General features: G+C 39.7%; 1 protein-coding gene across 1 annotated transcript in view; it reads left to right on the forward strand.

Moving 5' to 3' along the window:
* WEE2 (WEE2 oocyte meiosis inhibiting kinase) overlaps positions 1–20,698 on the forward strand; it is a 34,319-nt gene that overhangs the window by 9,758 nt on the left and 3,863 nt on the right. Inside the window, exons 2-10 of the mRNA XM_004741623.2 lie at positions 3,560–3,756; positions 5,678–5,729; positions 7,726–7,898; positions 9,735–9,856; positions 15,118–15,264; positions 15,939–16,046; positions 16,363–16,448; positions 17,429–17,599; positions 19,245–19,387. Coding sequence (XP_004741680.1) covers positions 3,560–3,756; positions 5,678–5,729; positions 7,726–7,898; positions 9,735–9,856; positions 15,118–15,264; positions 15,939–16,046; positions 16,363–16,448; positions 17,429–17,599; positions 19,245–19,387 — 1,199 coding nt within the window. The remainder of the gene's footprint in view (positions 1–3,559; positions 3,757–5,677; positions 5,730–7,725; positions 7,899–9,734; positions 9,857–15,117; positions 15,265–15,938; positions 16,047–16,362; positions 16,449–17,428; positions 17,600–19,244; positions 19,388–20,698) is intronic.

A 20,698-nucleotide genomic window follows, 5' to 3' on the forward strand; every position in this document is an offset into this window, starting at 1 on the left:
TTATCCCATCTTAAGGGGAGGGGGCCTTGGTAGGGTGTCAGCTCATGTTTTGTGCTCAGCTTGCTTTTTGTTCTCTCATCAACTTGGTGGAGGGGTTGAGGGAAAAGGAGGGATCTAGGGTCCTGTGAGGCTTCTGTCTTGACTGAGTAGATGGTAACTTGGATGAAGAAAGATGATGCTAAAGACATTTACAGGTTTGGAGAGATCAGAGATGTCCTATAAATCACCAGATAAATGGGTCTGGAGTGCAGGAAAACTGAATTAGAGATCTATATCTGGATATCATTAGCATTTTGGAAATTGCTTAAGTCTTGGTGGCGGATGAGCTCAAGTAGCCTGAGTGCCAGAGTAAGAAGAGAAGTGGTCCAAATTAGGAATCCTGGAAGTGCCAAGATTGGAGGGGCAGGAAAAGAACAGAGCTTGGGAGGGAAACTGGAAAGGCAACTGAAAAAGTGCATGCTTTATGAGGAATACAGTTTGGATTAGAAGAGAGAGAGTGGGCAATGATCAGTGGTGACGTTATGCTAAACACAAGGATGCAGAGGAATGGAGGACTGACTGACTTAGTTCAGCCTTACCCATGGGAGAGGACAAGAAATCCTGTGAAGTCACTTCGGGTCACCATAAAGACTTCCTAGCACAACGAGCTAGATTAGAAGAGTTTCCCAAGGAGGTAGCTGGTCCCCAGGCTAAATGCATTGAGCACTAGTTGATGACCACTTGGTAGGAATGTTGTAAAAGGATTCAAGCATCAGGGGACTAACTGTACCAGCTGGGTCTTTAAAGTCTTTGCACATCCTGAGACACTATGATGTTGTGTCTTGAAGGTGGGAGGTTGCCTTCTCCTCTCGCCATCTTCACAACAAAGGAGTGTCTGAAAAACAATCTGAGGGGTTTGAAGTGTTGGGGGGTGGGAGGTTGGGGGAACCAGGTGGTGGGTATTATAGAGGGCACGGATTACATGGAGCACTGGGTGTGGTGCAAAAATAATGAATACCTGTTATGCTGAAAATAAATAAAAAATAAATTAATTAATTTTTTAAAAAAGGAGCTATTCCTGAATTTTCCTTTCCCTTGATCATCTGTAAGAGAGCTGTTTCTTACGGAGTTAGCTACACTCCCTGGGACATATTTATACTCTCAACCTGGACATCTTTCCAGAACTTTTTTTTTTTTTTAAAGATTTTATTTATTTATTTATTTGACAGAGAGAGATCACAAGTAGGCAGAGAGGCAGGCAGAGAGAGAGGAAGGGAAGCAGGCTCCCTGCTGAGCAGAGAGCCCGATGTGGGACTCGATCCCAGGACCCTGAGATCCTGACCCCAGCCGAAGGCAGTGCTTAACACACTGAGCCACCCAGGTGCCCCTTTCCAGAACTTTTTAATCTGCTTTACTTTTAGGCAGAACTTCCTTGTCATAAGTCGTGTTCCAAACTGAGTTCTTTTGGATTTCCAAAAGGCTCACTCACAGTTACAGCATTCTGGCAATACAACCCATATTAAATATAATTAATATCTTTCCCTGTATCGAAAGTGGAGCTCACAAAAGCTATCGGCCTTCATATTTCCAGACTAGGAATTCCAATCTTTTTGCCCTGATGTGAATACTTTTCCTACCTTCTATCTGAAAATTTTCCAGGCCTTTTTTGTTGTCCTTGAAGGGTGGCAACCGGTGTGTATATCATTCCAGGTGTGGATGCCCCACTGTTTCATATGTGATAGACACATTTTATTTTCCATATAATCAGCACAAAAAACTATTTCTCAGGGAACGATTTATTGTAATTCTAAGTTCACTTTGAGTCACATACACAACTGAGAAATATAATATAGTTGTACTTTGAACAAATATTCAGTCCTATAATACACTTACAGGAAAATTGTGAGTTTATCATTGATGGCTTTGTCTGACAATAGCCCCAGGATTGTTCATCCTGTCAACTCTAAGACATGTAAAACCTTTGTAAAAACTTGGCTCCAGCAATGACCTTTTTCTTCACTTAAAAAAAACGTTAGGTTGGGGCGCCTGGGTGGCTCAGTGGGTTAAGCCTCTGCCTTCAGCTCAGGTCATGATCTCAGGGTCCTGGGATTGAGCCCCACATTGGGCTCTCTGCTCAGTGGGGAGCCTGGTTTGCTCCTCTTTTACCTGTTTTTCTGCTTACCTGTGATCTCTGTCAAATAAATAAATAAAATCTTAAAAAAAAAAAAAGGTTAGGTTGCTGGGTGTACTCTATAGTTTCTTTCATTTCTGCTTTCATCATTTAGGATGTATAATTTCAATATTCATTCTTTTTATCTTCACATTCTTAAATTACATTTTTATATAGTGACTCATGTTATAGTCTAGCTTCTGCTTCTACACTGAAAAGCCATGGCAGACACTATCAAATAGGGGCATTCTTTTAGAAGAGCCTCACAGTACAATGATTATACTATGAGGTTATATCATGGCCCCTGTGTCTACTGCTGGACTCTTGGAGACCCATAACACAGCTCTCTGGCCCTCAACTTCGGTCATAAAAGCATTCTGATGTCTCAACAGAATTCCTTGTCTTCTACCTGTCCCCTCTGTCCTTTGGTTTAGTTCCGGTTAGGTCATAGGTGTATGTTCTATTGTACCTGCTTGGAGTGGTAAGTCCTCTACACTTTCCTCCTTATTGATATACTGGTTATAGCCACTACGAGGCCCTGAATCTTAAGGGCTCAGAGGATTATTTTTCAAATTCTTTACCCTACTTTATGGAACTCTTCTCATTTGGTGCTATATTTTAAGTGGAACTGGAAACTTCTTTTAATGTTGAGATAGTTTTTCCTGTACAATGTGATTATTTCTGAAACATTGATGAGCTGTTGACTAATGGACTGTGCATCCCTTAAGAGTTGGAATTCACCTCTGTACGCCTTAGCATCTAGCCCAGCATCTGCTACTTACTAGGCACCAAACAAATATCTGGATGAAAATTGAGGGGGAGTTAAAGTATACACTGAGAACATAAGGACCAGGTCTTCTAGAGTTGTTTTCATTTGTCTAAGCTGAAGTATAGTCTTTAAAAATCTAAAGGTAGGGGTGCCTGGGTGGCTCAGTGGGTTAAAGCCTCTGGCTTCAGCTCAGGTCATGATCCCAGGGTCCTGGGATTGAGCCCTTCGGCAGGCTTTCTGCTCAGCAGGGTGCCTGCTCCCCGGCCTCTCTGCCGGCTTGTGATCTCTGTCTGTCAAATAAGTAAACAAAAATCCTTAAAAAAAAATAAAAAAGCTAAAGGTAGTAGTAGAGTTGGTGTTTTTCATAGCTGGCCATCAGAATTGCGCAGGGGGAGGCAGTGGAGCTTAACAAAAGTATGGATTCCTGTGTTGATTCTCTCATCAGGATATCCAGAGGAAGACTAGGAATCTGTATTTTTCATAAGAGGACCAGTTATAATGCAACTAGCTTGCACTGAACCAGGCAACCTCTAATTCCTTCGTAGCAGTAACATTCCTTGGTTCAAATATTAACTAGCTGATATGGAACTTTTTTTTGTACTAACCCCATTCTGTTTTCCCTTTTCGTCATCTTCATTCAGGGTCTCCTAAGCCAGTCGGTGATTTCTTCAACAGAGAAGCTCCCCTCCAGAGGCTCTAAATATTTGAGGCTCACACCTGTTCCCTTAGTGGATGAGATGACCTCATCGGCTCTGGTCAATATAAATCCCTTTACCCCAGAATCCTATAGAAAACAATTCCTTCAATCCAATGGCAAGAGGAAAAGCCGAGGAGATCTGTAAGTATACTGTTGCGTCTAACTTTTGAGAACTGATCTTAGTATGCTCAAGTAGAAGGGAGACTGGAAAGTAAGATTAGGAAAAAGAACTCTATTTGAATGCAACTGATACCCTGTTCTCACATCGCTCCTCCCTACATGTTAATGTTGGTCTGCTTTGTCATGGAGATTCTAGCGTGTCTCCATCCTGAAGTGTACTGTATGGTGTCTTCTCTCTAAAAGAATAGGGCAGAGTAAGCAATAGACATCTGACTTCCATTAGCAAGTTGAACGAGCTATGGAATTGCATTCAAGTAGTCTCCCCTAGGTAACACAAGGCTAGTCATTGGGGCAGGTGTAGCTCACACTTCAGGGAGTATACTGCTGTTTCCAGTATAACTGCGTGTGACTGAGAGCTATAATGCAAGTATTCAACAGGAAATTGGCTGAAGAGAAAAAGACAGTGTTGCTTTTGGAGGTACTAAGAATAGAAAACCAAACTGTAAAACTCCACAAGGTCTCAATGGTAGAAATTGTCCAAATGAGAACTGTACATATTACTTAGGGACATTTCTTTACTATGTCTCTTCAATTTTTTTTTCCACAAAGGAAAATAAAAAGCAAAATAAATGCACAGCTAACAATCTGAGGTATGCAGAACATTTAATGTTTTAGTTTGAGTTGTTTCATTTGGAACCAATGACTCTGTAGTAAGCAGCTTTGTGGCCAGAATAGGTTTTCTCAATGCTATCTCCTGGATCTTAAGTCAACAGAACTTCAGTCCAAGTATACAGGTCCACTTTTTTTTAAACCAAGAATTCTGTTGGGTTTAGCTCTTCACGAATCTTTGTAAACTATCAAAATTAATTGATTCGCCTCTCATGGAAAGTAGCCAGAAGAGACCATTAATTTGCATTTCCCGCAATGAAAGTGATGACACTTCAGTAACAGCTCTTGGTGCTTCTGAGTGGGCAATCCCCCCACCTACTTATTGTGCTGTTGTTTTTTTGTGGGGTTGTTCTTTTAGACAGTATTGGAATGTCATGTTAAACTTAAGTCACAAGTGTCCAGCATCAGTTTGTCTCCCTAGTGTAACGTCTCCCTCTATTTGCACTTTCTATCTTGTGCTTCTCCAGAAGAAGAATCTATAGCTGGCTGTTCTAGAGCCTGAAATCTGGCTTACACATCCAGAATGCTACTACTCATGCCAAAGAGGATGTTTGTCGGAGCTTTTTGGAAAGTAACTAAAAATATCTTAGCCAGTTGTTAGAGCGTATTCTGCTGTACTGATGGTCTTCCTCTGAACCTAGGGCAAAATGGGGAGATGAGTTTTGAAGGGGAAGGTGGCGATGGGACAGCACTCAGTTTCTTGTGTCCTGTGTGATCTCCCCTTCATGGTTCAGCATTGCTCTGCTTGCCAAGAACCCCATTCCGGCCCCTTAGCTAATTCCTACTCATTCTGGAAACTTAACTTGCCTGTCCTCTTTCCCGAAAGACTTTTACTCTTGAAATCATGATTTGGGTGCTGCCTATGGTGTCCCTTGATATCTTGTTCTTATTCTTTTTTATAAAGATTTTTTAAGGTTTTATTTATTTATCTGACAGAGAGAGCACAAGCAGGCAGAGAGGCAGGCAGAGAGAGAGAGAGGGAAGCAGGGTCCCCGCTGAGCAGAGACCCTGATGCAGGGCTCGATCCCAGAACCCCGGGATCATGACACAAGCCGAAGGCAGAGGCTTTAACCCACTGAGCCACCCAGGAGCCCCCCTATTCTTGCTTCTTACATTGAAACTTTCTATTTATCCTTGTTCCCAAATACAGGCTGACGTGGGGAAGGAATTGTCTTAATTACTCTTTCAACCTCAGAACCTAGTAGAGTATGAAGCTCAATAGTGTCAGTCACACATTGATATCACCTTTTTTTTTTTTTTTTTTCCCCCTAAGTGAGGAAGCTGGTCCAGGGGAAGGCAATGTAGAACAAGGGCTACCTGCCAAGGTGAGCACAGTTCTTTGTTCCAGCTGCCATAACTTGGTCACCTCATCCTGTCGCCAGTCTCTCTCTCTCCTCTTCTCCTTCTCTCTCTCCTTACCACCCCCGCCTCACTTTGTAGATTTGCAAATGTGCTTTGCAGCTAAATTGATCTGGACTCTCGGCAGAGTCTGTATTCTTAGCTAGTTATTACTTTACCCGACAGAGCCTGATCAATATGTCACCGAATCATTACCTTGCAGTGTTTTTAAATTAATGGCTACTGCTTCTATCTTGGATTTAAGGGAAAATTCTCTACTCACCGGGTTAGAGAAGTAAAGGGAAAACTCAAGATATGAAAGGTCCAAAAATGGAAGAGCAGAAGAGAGAAAAATGGCATAAAGCCATAAGTTTAAATGTAAAATTTTTGCTCTTAAATATATCAGTTATCTATTGATTTTTATATAATGCTCACAGTCTTTGTAGCATCCCTCATTCGATAACCTAGCCTAAGAAAATAATGCTGTAAATATTATCACCAGAAATGTTTATTGCACCCTTAGCTGTAATGGCTAAGAAGAAGAAAAAAAAAGGAATACTAAATGTCCAATAACAAAAGAATGGCCAAATAAATTGGAATTTACAGTAGAATATTAAATTGCCATTAAGAAGTTTATAATCCCATGAAAACATGTTTATGCTCAATATTCCATTTACGAAAGTGGAGGGGAAGGGCTTATGGTTGGGGAATAATGTAGATGGTAAGCTGGCTTATTTGCTGTCTGAGCTGAGGTTGGGAAGGTAGTGGCTGAGCAATTGGTGAAAGACCTTTAGGTTTCTGAATCCAAACTTCTGTTTGGATTCCTTGGGGAAGACAATTAGGTATGTCTTATTCTATGGTAACATTTTGCAAAAATAATTTTCATTATTAGAAAAGATGGAGAGAGGGCTTATAGCTATGGTAGCCCCAGACATGGGAGAAAGAGAACTTGAGATTGTCTAAGGGCAAAGAAAATTCTAGATCTTGCTAATGAAGACTGGTTGGTATTAGTTGTTGAAATGAGGAGCTAGTAAGAGTCAGGATTCTTTAAAACCCAGTTAGATGAAAAAATTCTTGCTAACAGGGACATTGGGAAAGAATGACTTCATGGAGATAAAGTGGTTTGGACTGAGATTCATATAAATTCATGGAGATTTTTATCATCTTAGCTATGATTTTTCTGAGAATTTACTGTGTGCTTGGCATTGAGCTAAGTTACACACACACAAACACACACAAACACCTTTTCTCATGTAATATTTAAAAGAACCACAAGGAGTAGTTGCTAGGACGCTCACTTTACTTTAGAAGAGAAAACTAATAAAGGAGTTCAGTGGTTTTTTTTGTTGTTGTTGTTGTTGTTTACATTATTTTATTTTTTTTGCCTAGGGCTACGTACTAGCTGGAAAAAGAGAGATATTACTAGTTAGCCAGTAGGTGGGAAAATCGCTGTACCTGAACACATAAGGTGAAATAATCAATTTGACCATTTTGTTCTCTGTACTAAAATTTTTGAGGAAGCAAATTGAACAATAAGTTCATTCAATTTGAGATGGAAACACCAGCAGCCAGAGTGTGAGGTAGGTAGACAAGAGTCAAAGGGAGGTGTCTTTTCTTTCTCCTTAACATGTTCTACTTGGATCCTGGCCATTCCTTTAACTGAGGACAGTAGCTGTTGCTGTGAGCAGGTGTTTTCTCCCTAAAAACATATTGAGAATAAGCATATCCCAGAAAGAAGAAATAACCTAGAAAAAGACTTAATATATGTAAAAATGCCAGTACAGAGTTGAATAGATGGTTATGAAGAGTATGAAAGGTGGTCAGCAACCGGGGAGGTTCTTGCTACCATAAATTACTGACACAGAATCCGATAGATTTGCTTCAAAAGTCTTTTTGAAAACCTTGAGAAATTTTGGAATATGCCTTAAATTTATTGCTCACAATAGGTTAGAATTATTTTAACATTTTAATAAAATATTTCAGAGGTGTGTTCTACGAGAAACCAACATGGCTTCCCGCTATGAAAAAGAATTCTTGGAGGTAGAAAAAATTGGAGTTGGGGAATTTGGTACAGTCTACAAGTGTATTAAGAGGCTGGATGGATGCGTTTATGCAATAAAACGTTCCACAAAACCTTTTGCAGGATTATCAAATGAGTAAGTTCCTCTGAAATGTCCTAGAAGTACAAACTTGGATTTGGAAAGTCGTATCTCGTCAAAACATTTTAAATAATAGTACTGATGTCATTAAAAACAGCCCATTGCTAGCCCTTTCATTGTATGTAGTCTTACATTCATAATCTTTCTGCCTTTTCCAAACCAAAGATAAGTTATTTCCTTAAACTAAACCATAATTATTTGGATACAATTCTGTTACAGTGTTTTTGTTTGTTTTCTTGCATGGTTCTTGAGGCTATTTCTACTGGTGTTCCTGCTTTTGCTTTAATGAATAGGTATATGGAACGATCTGCCTGTTAGTTCATTAAAAATATTGCCACGTAGGAAGTTACTGTTAACTCACTGGTATTTCCACTTTGTATTAATAATGAATTCAATAGTGAGTTCAATGTTTCAAAGACTACAAGTGAGGAAAAAGCAACAAAATGTAACTTTCATTCCCAGAGCTAATTGTTCAGAAGTTTTCCTTTTACAAAGAAAACAATTATTTTTAGATTCAGCCAATGCTTTAGTTAACTGTAGGAATGTAATAGTTTGCTGAATCTGAATTCAGAATTCTTCATTTTTATACCAAAATTCACTGAGTATTATATTTCACTTTGTTTGTGTGTTGGATTTCCTGTTCCATAATTAATATCTCTCCCCAAGACTGCCCCTATGACCATGTCATATTGGCTAAGTGTAATATTGACTCTAATGACGGTCCAGCCTTCACAGAGAAGATAGCTGGATATTGTAATGGATCCTCTATCAAGTCCATAGTGGCCTTATTAAGCCCATCAAAGTTTCTTTTTTAATTGTGATACAGTGAAATTAAAACTCAAAGCATGTCTGCCACTGAGATAGTTACAACCTAATACTCCTCTTTACATATGCTACATTCAGTAAAAAATAACATGGATTTTGGTACCAGGATGATCAGTGTTCTTGTCTTAGGTCTACTATCACTGGCTTGACATTGGACCAGTCACAGCTTTTCTAAAGCCTTCATCCTTACCACTATATCTTACTGAGTAGTTACGAAAATTAAATGAACTAAAATACTAAGTAAGCAGTGAGTACTCGGTAAATGTTCTGCCACTGTTAATAATGCCTCATACATTGTCTTTTATTTTTTATCAGTATTTTTATTATGTTCAATTAGCCAACATATAGTACATCATTAGTTTTTCTTTAAAGATTTTATTTTTATTTGTTTGAAATATATATAGAGAGAGATCACAAGTATGCAGAGAGACAGGCATAGAGAAAGAGAGAAGAAAGCAGGCTCCCCGCTGAGCAGAGAGCCCCATGCGGGCCTCGATTCCAGGACCCTGAGATCATGACCTGAACCGAAGGCAGCGGCTTAACCCACTGAGCCACCCAGGGGCCCACATCATTAGTTTTTGATGAGTGTTCAACCATTCATTAGTTGCTTATAACAGCCAGTGCTCATCACAACTATGTCCTCCTTAATACCCGTCACCTGGTTACCCCATCCCCTCCCGCAAGCTTCTGTAACTCCCAGTTTGTTCCCCAGAGTCCAGAATCTTGTCTTTTAAAAAAACATTTGTATGTATATTATCTTGGCTCATTTTTCTTTTTTTCTTTTTTTTTTTAAAGATTTTATTTATTTATTTGACAGACAGAGATCACAAGTAGGCAGAGATGCAGGCAGAGAGAGAGAGAGAAGGAACCAGGCTCCCTGCTGAGCAGAGAGCCCGATGCGGGACTTGATCCCGAGACCATGACCTGAGCCGAAGGCAGAGGCTTTAACCCACTGAGCCACCCAGGCGCCCCTTGACTCATTTTTCTTGATGCTTGTCTGTCTTCTAGGAATTTGGCTTTGCATGAAGTTTATGCTCATGCAGTCCTTGGGCATCACCCGCATGTGGTACGTTACTACTCTGCATGGGCAGAAGATGACCACATGATTATTCAGAATGAATACTGCAATGGTAAGTGTGCAGACTAGTATCTATGGAGAAGGGGATGAACATCTGCATCCAGGAAAAAAATCTTTGCCTCCTCCTTGTAGTTTATGCTAGGCATAGCTGAGTCATACCGAGAAAGTTTGTACTATAATTTTGTTTGGAAGCAGAGTGCTGGGGACACAAGTTGTGTTGAAAAGGAATTTCCATTTTATGCTATGTCGTGATCTCTCAGAGCTGATGTGTGGCTGACACATAGAAGCTATAAACCCCTTCATATTTTTCTCAATATATAGAAAAATTTTGCCCTAGGGGTTTGAATAGTAAATCCTCCTCTTATGTTTGCTAGGTATTCTAAAATATTCTAAAACCACAGTCCCTATCATTTTCAAGGAGGGAGTGGTAAACTCACACAGCCAACTTTTGATTAATTTTCAAGTGGATTCCTGAATTGGGGCATAGTTCATGTATCTTGATGCTTCTTACCTTTGAGCTTTGGTTTAGTTTAGTTTTTTTTTTTTTTTTTTTTTTTTTTTTTTAAGATTTTATTTATTTATCTGAGAGACCGTGAGAGAGGGAACACAAACACAGGGAGTGTGAGAGCGAGAAGCAGGCTCTCTGCTGAGCTGGGAGCCTGATGTGGGGCTCGATCCTGGGACCCTGGGATCATGGCCTGAGCCAAAGGCAGACGCTTAATGACCGAGCCACCCAGGCGCCCCAAGCTTCAGTGTTCTCACCATAGTGTGAGCGTGGAGTGGGTGCTGGGAATGAAATGCAAGGACTTCAGGCATATTCCTTCAGGACTATACATACACAAGAAACTGATAGAACTTTTTCTGGGCTACTTAAATTAAAAAAAAATAGTCTTTTGGTTTTAATCTATTTTAATTTGTGATTAAGGTGTTGACATCACACTACAGTTACACGTGATTATTTGCAGAGATATTTCTCATCAAAATGTTCCCTGGGAAAATAGGAAAGTGCTACCAAATTAAATAGAAGCTTGCTGGCATTTTAGGAGTAGCTACCCATATTCTGGTCATGATTAAGATCAGATAATAGCATCCCTCCCAAACTTCCTCCCCCTAAGAAACAACATACACACCCACCCTCCGGTTTCTCTGATAGTACAGTTTTGGAGTAATTTTAGTTACCATCAGGTAGCACTGAGCATGTATGTGCGGCTTGACTTTTGAGGAAAGCGGTCAGTGATAAAGCTTCATTATTATATATACAAGTAAGGTAGATAATATTATGAAATGCTAGAAACATAGAAAATATCACACATATACTGCAAAATAATGACTTGGTGTTTTCTTAGGGTCTGATTTCCTTGCAGTATTAACTGTGAACTTTGTTGGATTTTTTTCCTCTAGCAAGTTCACCTAAATCCCTTTTTCTAATAGTCACTTTAGGATAAAAAATGGACCCTTTCCTTGTGATAGAGAAGTTGATACTTTTCTTAATCTTCTCTTCTTAATTCCTTATCATAGCCTGAGATTCCCTATTCTTTTCCCTCCCCGCCCCAACATTGGTTCTATTTTCATGACTTTTACTACTATCAAAGATAGTATCGGAGAACAAACTTAGCCAAGAAAGTCAAACAAAACATAATTAATTTAATCTGATTTGGGGCATTGTAAAGATTTCAAATTTTAAAAAGAATAAGAAGGAGTGATTATTCCTATTACAAATCCTCTTCTAATTCTTCTCAACATCTGAATCCCTTCTACAGGTGTGACATTGTATTAAGTTCTAGGGTGAGAGACACCATAGATTGAGCCAAGAAGTCCTTCCAGGAACTTCCCTCCACTTGCTCTGTTAACAATGAATACACAAGAGACGATTTGCTTTAGAGCCAGGTAGTACAACTATGGATAAAAAGCATTCAGAGAAGATGCATACGAGCAAGGGGCAGCACAGTGTGGCAGAATGGGCCTGGGCTTAGCAACACCTAGGCAGACCTGGGTTTGGCACACTAGTTGTATGATATCTGGGATGTCAGTCCCACTGAGTAAAGAGATTGTAATATTTACTTAAGGGAGTAGTTTGAGAAATAGCAGCAATGTATGTCAAAGGCCAGTACAGGGCCAGTACCTGATACATCATAAGAACTCAATACTTGTTATTAGAGCAGCTCAAGAAAATCTCAAAAAGGAGGTAAGACTTGAAAGAGGGTCTGCCAAAAGATTACCAGAGTTTAAGGAAGTAGAGGGAAGACTTCATTAGAGGAACAGCATGCAGACCAAGGGCATGGTTTTGGGAATGGGTCTGACTCCACAAATAGACTGACAGGACCAAGGTGATCCCTATAACAGGAAATAAGATCAGCACGGTAAAGTGTGGGAAGACTACGTAGGGCTTTTCGATGTTTCTGGGCAGTTGATTTTGGAGCAGATTTATGAGGAATCATTGTCTGTTTGCCATGGTGGTCTGCTAACCTCACTGCATACTTGCCCATTAAAATGTAACTCTGATTTATCAAAATGTAATTCACATACATTGCTTTCAAATGTGAACTGATCATTGAAAATAAAGTGTGCCCTTATATTTGTCTTATTTATAGTTATGGATTATCCATAACTTTGAGACTTTGCCCTTCGGCTCTAAATCAAGGAGAGTTAAGTCCAAGTATTTGTAAGGTGGCAGAGTAGCCAGTGCCCGATTCCTTCTAATGCTTCCACCTCCATCCTCTCTCTCTTTCTCCTCTCTTCCTCCTCCTGCTTGCCACCTTTACCCTTGTGCCCCCAGCCTGTTCTAGCAGTCCGGCTAGCACATTTATAGGTACGGCTCTATTCAGATTATAAATGACATGACTTAGATAACGTACATCATAATTAGTAGAGACCAGCAGTTACCTGATTTTCCCAACTGTGCCTCGTGAGCCCTGAACCGATCAAATGTTCCTTCTTCCACTGTCAACCTTGCCAAGATCTCCTATGTGTCACCTTGGGGTCAGCCTCTGAAACCTGAATGTCTTCCAGCAAGCAGATCAATTATGCAGCCGCCAGGATTCCGACCGACTCAGGAGATGGGATGGTTAACCTCTCCCTAACAGCGGTATTTTCTTGTGATGACTTCTGTCACGGAGGTTTTATAGAGCTTGCTCCCCTAGAGATGGGAGAACCTAGAGAACCACCTAGGATGGTGGTTCTTGGATTTGTTCTAGTGATGTGACATCCAGAAGCCTGCATTTTCTGTGGAAAACCATGAATAGTGGTTATGTTTTTTTTTCCCCTACCAAACAAGGAATTACTTTACTTGCAGAAAAAGATGCTTGTGTTGTAGATAGCAACATAAAATCAAGATTTTGAGAATACAACAAAATATCAACAACCTATCAACAACAAAACAACAAATATCCTGCTGAATTATTGTTCTGCTGTTTACATTTCATTGTTGGAAGGCATTTGCTATTTCAGTATCTGACAGTCCTCATAAACAGATGGAAAAACATAGATTTGTCTTCAAGTTTCTTTTTTTTGTCCTTCCCTGCCAAGTAGGGAAAGCACTTTTATTTTATCTAAAGGAAAGAATTCAGCCAGCAATCTCATAAAGATGGTTTGAGAAGAGCTGTCTAGGAGCTGGTTGTTTCCTCCGAGGACACAATGATGACAATTCCGGTACCATCTCCAGGTGGTACGCTGGGGTATGGAGTTAAGGCTCCAGTGTAGCTGAGATTAGTAGGGATGAAGTTTATAGTTCATTCAGCATTGCTCTATGAACACCTACTTCCTTAATATTCTTTAGCAAAGAACAGTTAAGAATGCTCTCCAATAAAGAGGAAGACAATCAGCTTTCGTTGTGGCAAAATAAAGACCTCTAACACTTTTGCATAAATGCTTTTCAGTAACTTTTACTGTTAATTATTACTTGGCTACCTTTAATATTACCTACAGAGCTTCTAAGTAATTAAAAGTGCTGCTAGCACTGGTCTAGTTACCTTAATACCTGTAGCTCTTCAGGGAGTTGGCGATATATCTTTGCTTATTATCTAAAAGACCATCTTAAAGGATTCCTACATACCCTCAGGATGTTTCTCTCTTTTCATACCTTTTATGGGGTCCCTGTCCCAGTCTTTCCTTTCCCTCTGTTGTGAGACTAGACGTTCAGTTCAGAATACATAGATTATGTGCAAGACCTTGAGAAAGTGAAAAGGAATAGGACGGGGCCCTGTCTTGAGGGAGCACGTAGCCTAGTAGGGAGAGGCGTTCCAGGAGACATGGGGGCCTTAGATGCAGGCTTCCTTCTCCCCGCCACACCTCACAGCTTCATCTGCAAACTTAGATTCTAGGTGACTTTGTTTCAATTCACTCTTCCTTTCTATCTAATAACTTCTTCCACACATACCTTGCAAGAAGATTCCCAGAAAAAAAGGCACACCCTTCACTTTAGGCCTCTTTGTGTTTCTGAAAATGGCTAAAACTCTTCTCCTTTCTGAATTTAATTATTTTTAACATGACTGGTCAATCTGTATATTGAATTTTACAGAGGATACTTGAAAGAATGGATTTCCTAAAAAATACGATTACCATCTCCGACCCTATTGTTCTGGACACATACTTGAAGGCTGGATCCCTAACTGCCAGGGAGACCCAGGACTCTATAATTTGAAGAGCTGCCAATGAATGCAAATTAATGAAATAAAGAGTTCAGAAGCATTCTAATTCCTTAGGACAGGGCACACAAGATCAGGTGGTCAGATGAATCCAGGCCTTAGTTTTCACTGATAAAGATAAACCAAGAGTCTATCCATAGCTGATGTGCAAATACTATGGCTCAGATAGGACTTAGATGTATATTGAAGGTTTATATTTTCCTTGGGTTAGCAGTCATTAAATATTCTTATTTTGTGATATATTTTAATGGAATTAAGTTTAGAATCAATCACATTAAAGTTACTAGTAGCCTGTAATTACTAGCTTGACACTGAATTAATCATCAATGTCAATAGTAGCTCTTTGTCCAGGCCCGACTGGCTTCTGGTTAATGATTAGATAACACTTCTAAAATGCTAGTCGGGGCATACTCAAGGCAATAGAACCACATATGGGATACCTGAGGTATGACATTTTATTTTCTTCTTTAAAAGTCCTGTAACTCTTCTCCAATGTGTCTGTGGTATAGACAGTGGCAGATATTATGTTTTACACTGAAAGTGAATAATCTAGACTTGTTGGACTGAACTCATTCACAAGAAATTTCTTGACTGTTTACTACACTTTTCCCTATTGAGATTCATAGTTTTTCTCCATTCTGTGGGGCTGCTGTCTGTTGTTCCTTCCTAGGTGGGAGCTTGCAGACTGCTATATCTGAAAACACAAAGTCTGGCAATCATTTCCAGGAGCCGAAACTCAAGGACATCCTTCTGCAGATTTCCCTTGGGCTTAAGTACATCCACAACTCTGGCGTGGTGCACCTGGACATCAAACCCAGTCAGTACGGCTCTGCTCTGCTCCTCTGGCCAGACTCCCCCATGTCAGAATTGGTGCCCGTGTGTCTACCAAGTGTTGAAGATGCTGTTAGCTGGCAAAATCTCTTTCATTTGTTTCCCTAAAAAATTTAAACAGCTTTGTCCATTATCCCCTCTGGGACTAGGGGACAGAGAGAAAAGACTCTTTCACGGATAACGAAGCCAAAGTATGAAAATGGGTCTCTAACTTACTGCATAGTTAAGTGATCACGTTTTGGCTACTTCCCGAAAGTATTGACAACTAGTGCTGTGTACACTCTTTCTAATTCAGCACTGACTAAAGTGAACAGAAATGGTTCTGGCACTCAATAATGTGAAACTCAAGAAAACATCATTACCATGTTTTTCGGCTTATTTCTTTGTTTTGAAGCTACTAGCCTCTTCAGAGGAGGAGGGGTGTCTGAGATCAGTTTCCCTTAAAATAGGTATTCTCAATCACTGAGCTGTTCAGTAGTAGTAGAGAGATTCCATGGAAGAAAAGAAACATTGATAGTGTTGTTATATGTACACAGAAGAGGAGGAGAGGAGGGTGGCTGAAATGACAGACACAGAAAAGAATCTTGGGCGTGAAAAAGCTAAGGAATCGTGACTTTGTCAATTCAGTATTTTTTGATTGTTGGTTTGTTTTTGTTTCAGGTAACATCTTCATTTGTCATAAGATGCAAAGTGACTCTCCTGTAGTCCCAGAAGAGATTGAAAATGAAGCGGATTGGTTTCTCTCTGCCAATGTGATGTATAAAATTGGTGAGTTTGGGGCACCTGGGTGGCTCAGTTGGTTGAATGACAGCCTTCAACTCAGGTCATGATCCTGGAGTCCCAAATTGGGTTCCCTGCTCAGCAGTGGGTCTACTTCTCCCTTTGACCCTCCCCCTCTTATGCTCACTCTCTCTCATTCTTGCCTCTCAAATAAATAAAATTAAAAAAATAAAATAAAATTGGTGAGTGTGCCTTAAGCTCCGATCTGTATATTATCTTATAAAATTTATAGTGATGACCCCATTTATTCTAGTTTTAAAGACATGCTTTTAAAGGGCTCAATTTTTTTTCTTTCTTTTTTCAGGTGACTTGGGTCATGTGACATCGATAGGCAAACCAAAAGTGGAGGAGGGAGATAGTCGCTTCCTGGCTAATGAGATTTTACAAGAGGTAAAGATTAGGGAAACAGAGGGTATTTTATAACCCATTGAACTTTTTGACTCTCGAATGAAGGTTCACAGTGCAAGAGAGGTTTATAGTTTTTTAAAAAGACTGTATTTATTTTATTTATTTATTTATTTTTTTTAGCGCTCTACCACTTCTTTTTTTTTTTTTTCTTCATATGGTATTTATTTTAGAGAGAGAGCCCTAGTGCATGAGTAGGGGGGAGGGCAGAGGGTGGGGAGGGAGAATCTCAAGCAGACACTGTGCTGTGTGCAGAACCCAGTGCAGGGCTCGATCTCATGACCTGAGCTGAAATCAAGAGTCAGATGGTTAACTAACATGTGCCCCATAGTTCATATTTATAATTTAAATTGATATTATCCACTTTCCTATTCAGAATTGAGACCAAAGATAAGGAACTTAAAACAAAACAGAACAAAACAGCATGAGGAAAGCTGGCTCTGTCATGGATTAAATCAATGTTTTTGCTGTTTTTTATAAAGGTCCTTTACTGTTTCTAGTATTTCTTAGAATTCCTAAACTCATGGATTCCCTAGCAGAAAGGAATCCTTTATTGGTTCAGCCCATCTTTATCATCCTTCTGGTAGTACATCAGCTCTGACGAAATGACCTTCATTTATTGCTTACCTTTTAGGATGTCTGTGGAGTCAGGGTAGGAAGGATTTAACTCCCTCTAGGATGATGGTATCTGTGCCTAGCTGGTCTGTGCTTGAAGCCACTTTGAGCCTGATAGAATAAAACAGTACTTAGACTCTGCCTTAAAAGCTTCAGGGCACAGTGATGTGAATCAGGTGCATTTGTGCTGTATCCTCCATCTTCTCTAGAAGTAAACTACCAGTCATGGCAGGTGCGGCCTTGCCCACTGTCCAAGCTCATACGGACTCAAAACAACCTCTCGTACCAGTTGGTCTTTACTGTCCTCTCACTCGGCAAACTAACTGGCCTTCCTCTCTTCTGTCTTGAAGGATTATCAGCATCTTCCCAAAGCAGACATCTTTGCCTTGGGATTAACAATCACAGTGGCCGCGGGAGCAGCGACCTTACCCACCAATGGCGCCGCATGGCATCATATTCGTGACGGGAACCTTCCCGACATTCCTCAGAAGCTCTCGGAAGAATTTTACAATCTACTCAAGGTGGTATCTCTTAGGAGATGAGAGAAGATAGAAATGTCTTTTTTTTAAAGAAATACAATGGCAAGGAGGTGGGGAAGGGGAAAAGGAGATGCTGGTGGTGCCAATGACAGAAGAAAAAGGAATCATGACCCTGAAGCCCAGAAAAGTCACAGGACAGACTGAAAGCTTCAAGGAAACTTAGAGGACATTATAGAACCTTTTATGTTCCAGTTTAAAATCCTATTACATTTTTTCCTTTTCCCTTCCCAACAGGTGGGCAGTTCAGGGAACCAAGGCTCAGAGCAGTTCCTGGATTGTATTCTCACCTTTGACACCTGATTAACTCTAAAATCAAACCTGGTTTTTTGTTCGTGTTTCAGGGTTTTAACTATTGTCATTGGTAATGGTGATATTATGAAAGAAATTTGAATTCTGAGTGTATAGAAGAAAGTATAAGCTATTTTACAGATGGGTAACTGGCAATACCACCAATCAGCTGTACTATTGGAAAAAGGCATAATGTTAGTTTAGATATTTGTGTGTTACTTGTATTCTGTGATATCTGTGTATGTGTAGGGACAAGGAAAGGAGGTGATTCTGTTGAAACAGAGGTGCAAGAAAATGACACTGTTGAGAAGCTTAGAATTATATTAAGAATTCAAAATACCTACGTAAGACTTCATGGTTTAAGGAAGAAGACTGGTTAGGACACCTACAATAGTCTTAGAAACATCTACTCTTAGGGATTAAATTTGAGTTTCATAGTTCACCTGAAAACTTCAAATTTAGTTGCAAACTTGTCCTTCTGTGCTTCTGCTTTCCTGAAAGAATAAAGTAAACCCTTGCTCCCAGCAGACTTTCATGCATGGCCTAATCACTTTCTATGTGTAAATTACTGTTAGATTTAATTAATACATACTGAGTAATTCGGTGCTGGTCCGGTGCACTAGTTACACATATATGTCAGTTCATTTAAATCTTGCGATGCTCCAGAAGGTGAATATTGTTATTCCAATTATCAGGAAAGGGAAAGCGAGTTTCAGCATAGTTAAGTCACTTCCTCAAGCTACTTAGTGAATGGTGGAGCCAGTTCTGAACATTGGTCTTCAAATGGAAGGTCCGGTGTTAACTCCGTTTTATGACATTGCTAATTGCTGTAAGTAATTAGCTACTTTTTACTGTATTTAAGTTGTTAAATTAAGGTACTTTCTACCTGAATATGAGTGCTGTAGGAAGGCTGTCATGGGGGGGGGGTACCCTTAGTTTTAAGTGGAAAGGAGCATGTTGGAGTAGAAAGCAAATGGAACTAGGAGTTGGTTGACTTGGGTTTTAGTCTTGGTCCTGTTATTAAGATGGGCAAGTCAGTTTTGATTTCAGGACTTCAGTTTCTCCCCATTTAAAATTAAGGCATTAGGCTAGTTAATCACACAGATAGCTCTAAAATATGATAAAGACAAGTCAAAGTTATAGATGACAGATGTCACTGTATAGAGATAACAATCCTGTCCCTGGTGGAGCTAAGTTTTCATTTATTTCTTCCCCTGCAAAATTAAAAGCAGAGTTTGACAAAACTCACCAGCAGTAGCTGAGTTGGAGTTGGCTTAGGTGGGGAGATTTTCCCAGCAGTGAAATTTCTGTATCTTTTGCTTTGGTCAAACATCAACAGAGCATGATCCACCCTGACCCAAGGGAGAGACCTTCTGCAGCAGCTCTGGCCAGAAGTAGAGTTCTCCGGCCCTCCCTTGGAAAAGCAGAAGAGCTCCAGCAGCAGCTTAACTTGGAAAAGTTCAAGACAGCCACACTGGAAAGGTAGTTTTTTTCTTTTCTTTTCTTTTTTTAAAGTAAGTCCTAGGCCCAGTGTGGGGCTTGAACTCACAACCCCAAGATCAAGTCACTTATTTAACACATTCCCTTCCACCTCCCTTCTGGTAAACCATCAGGTTGTTCTTTAGAGTTAAGAGTCTGTTTCTTGATTTGTCTTCTTATTTTTCCCCTTTGCTTTTTTTGTTTCTTAAATTCCACATTACGAGTGAAATCATATGGTATTTGTCTTTCTCTGACCCTCTAGTTTGATCAATATCCTTGCAAATGGCAAGATTTCATTCTTTTTTATGGCCGAATAATATTCCATTAAATATATATACCACATCTTTATTTATTTTTATTTTTGTTTTATTTTTTAAAAGATTTATTTATTTGACACAAATCACAAGTAGGTAGAGAGGCAGGCAGGGAGAGAGGGGGACGAACACTCCCTGCTGAGCAGAGAGCCCAATGTGGGGCTCGATCCCAGGACCCTGGGATCATGACCTGAGCAGAAGGCAGAGGCTTAACCGACTGAGCCACCCAGGCGCCCCTAAATTAACAAATAACGTATTATTTGTTTCAGGGGTACAGGACTGTGATTCATCAGTCTTACACAGTTCACAGCACTCACCAAAGCACATACCCTCTTCAGTGTCCATCACCGGGCTACCCCATCCCTCCCCCCTCCCTCCCCTCCAGCAACCTCAGTTTGTTTCCTGAGATTAAGAGTCTCCTGTGGTTTGTCTCCCTCTCTGGTTTAATCTTGTTTCATTTTCTTTCCCTTCCCCTATGATTCTGTCTTGTTTCTTAAATTCTTCATATCCATGAGATTGTATGATAATTGTCTTTCTGTGATTGACTTATTTCGCTTAGCATAATATCCTCTAGTTCCAACCATGTTGTTGCAAATACCAAGAGTTTGTTTTCTTGATAGCTGCACAATATTCTATTATATACATAATGGAATTATATAAATATATGGAATTATATATATAATGGAATATTGTATTATATATAATCATATAATTATACATAAATATAATATAAAATATAATTATATTAAATATATAAAATAATATAATAATGTATATTGTATTATATATAATTGGAGATATATATATATATATATATATATCACTTTTTTTTATCCATTCATCTGTTGATGGATATCTAGGCTCTTTCCATAGTTTGGCTATTGTAGACATTGCTGCTATAAACATTGGGGTGCATGTACCCCTTCAGATCACTTCATTTGTATCTTTAGTATATCACATCTTCTTTACCCATTCACATATTGATGAATACTTGGGCTGC

The sequence above is a fragment of the Mustela putorius genome, unplaced genomic scaffold, assembly GCF_011764305.1.
Source record: "Mustela putorius furo isolate JIRA1106 unplaced genomic scaffold, ASM1176430v1.1 tig00003845_pilon_pilon_pilon, whole genome shotgun sequence".
NCBI classification, from domain to species: Eukaryota; Metazoa; Chordata; class Mammalia; order Carnivora; family Mustelidae; genus Mustela; species Mustela putorius.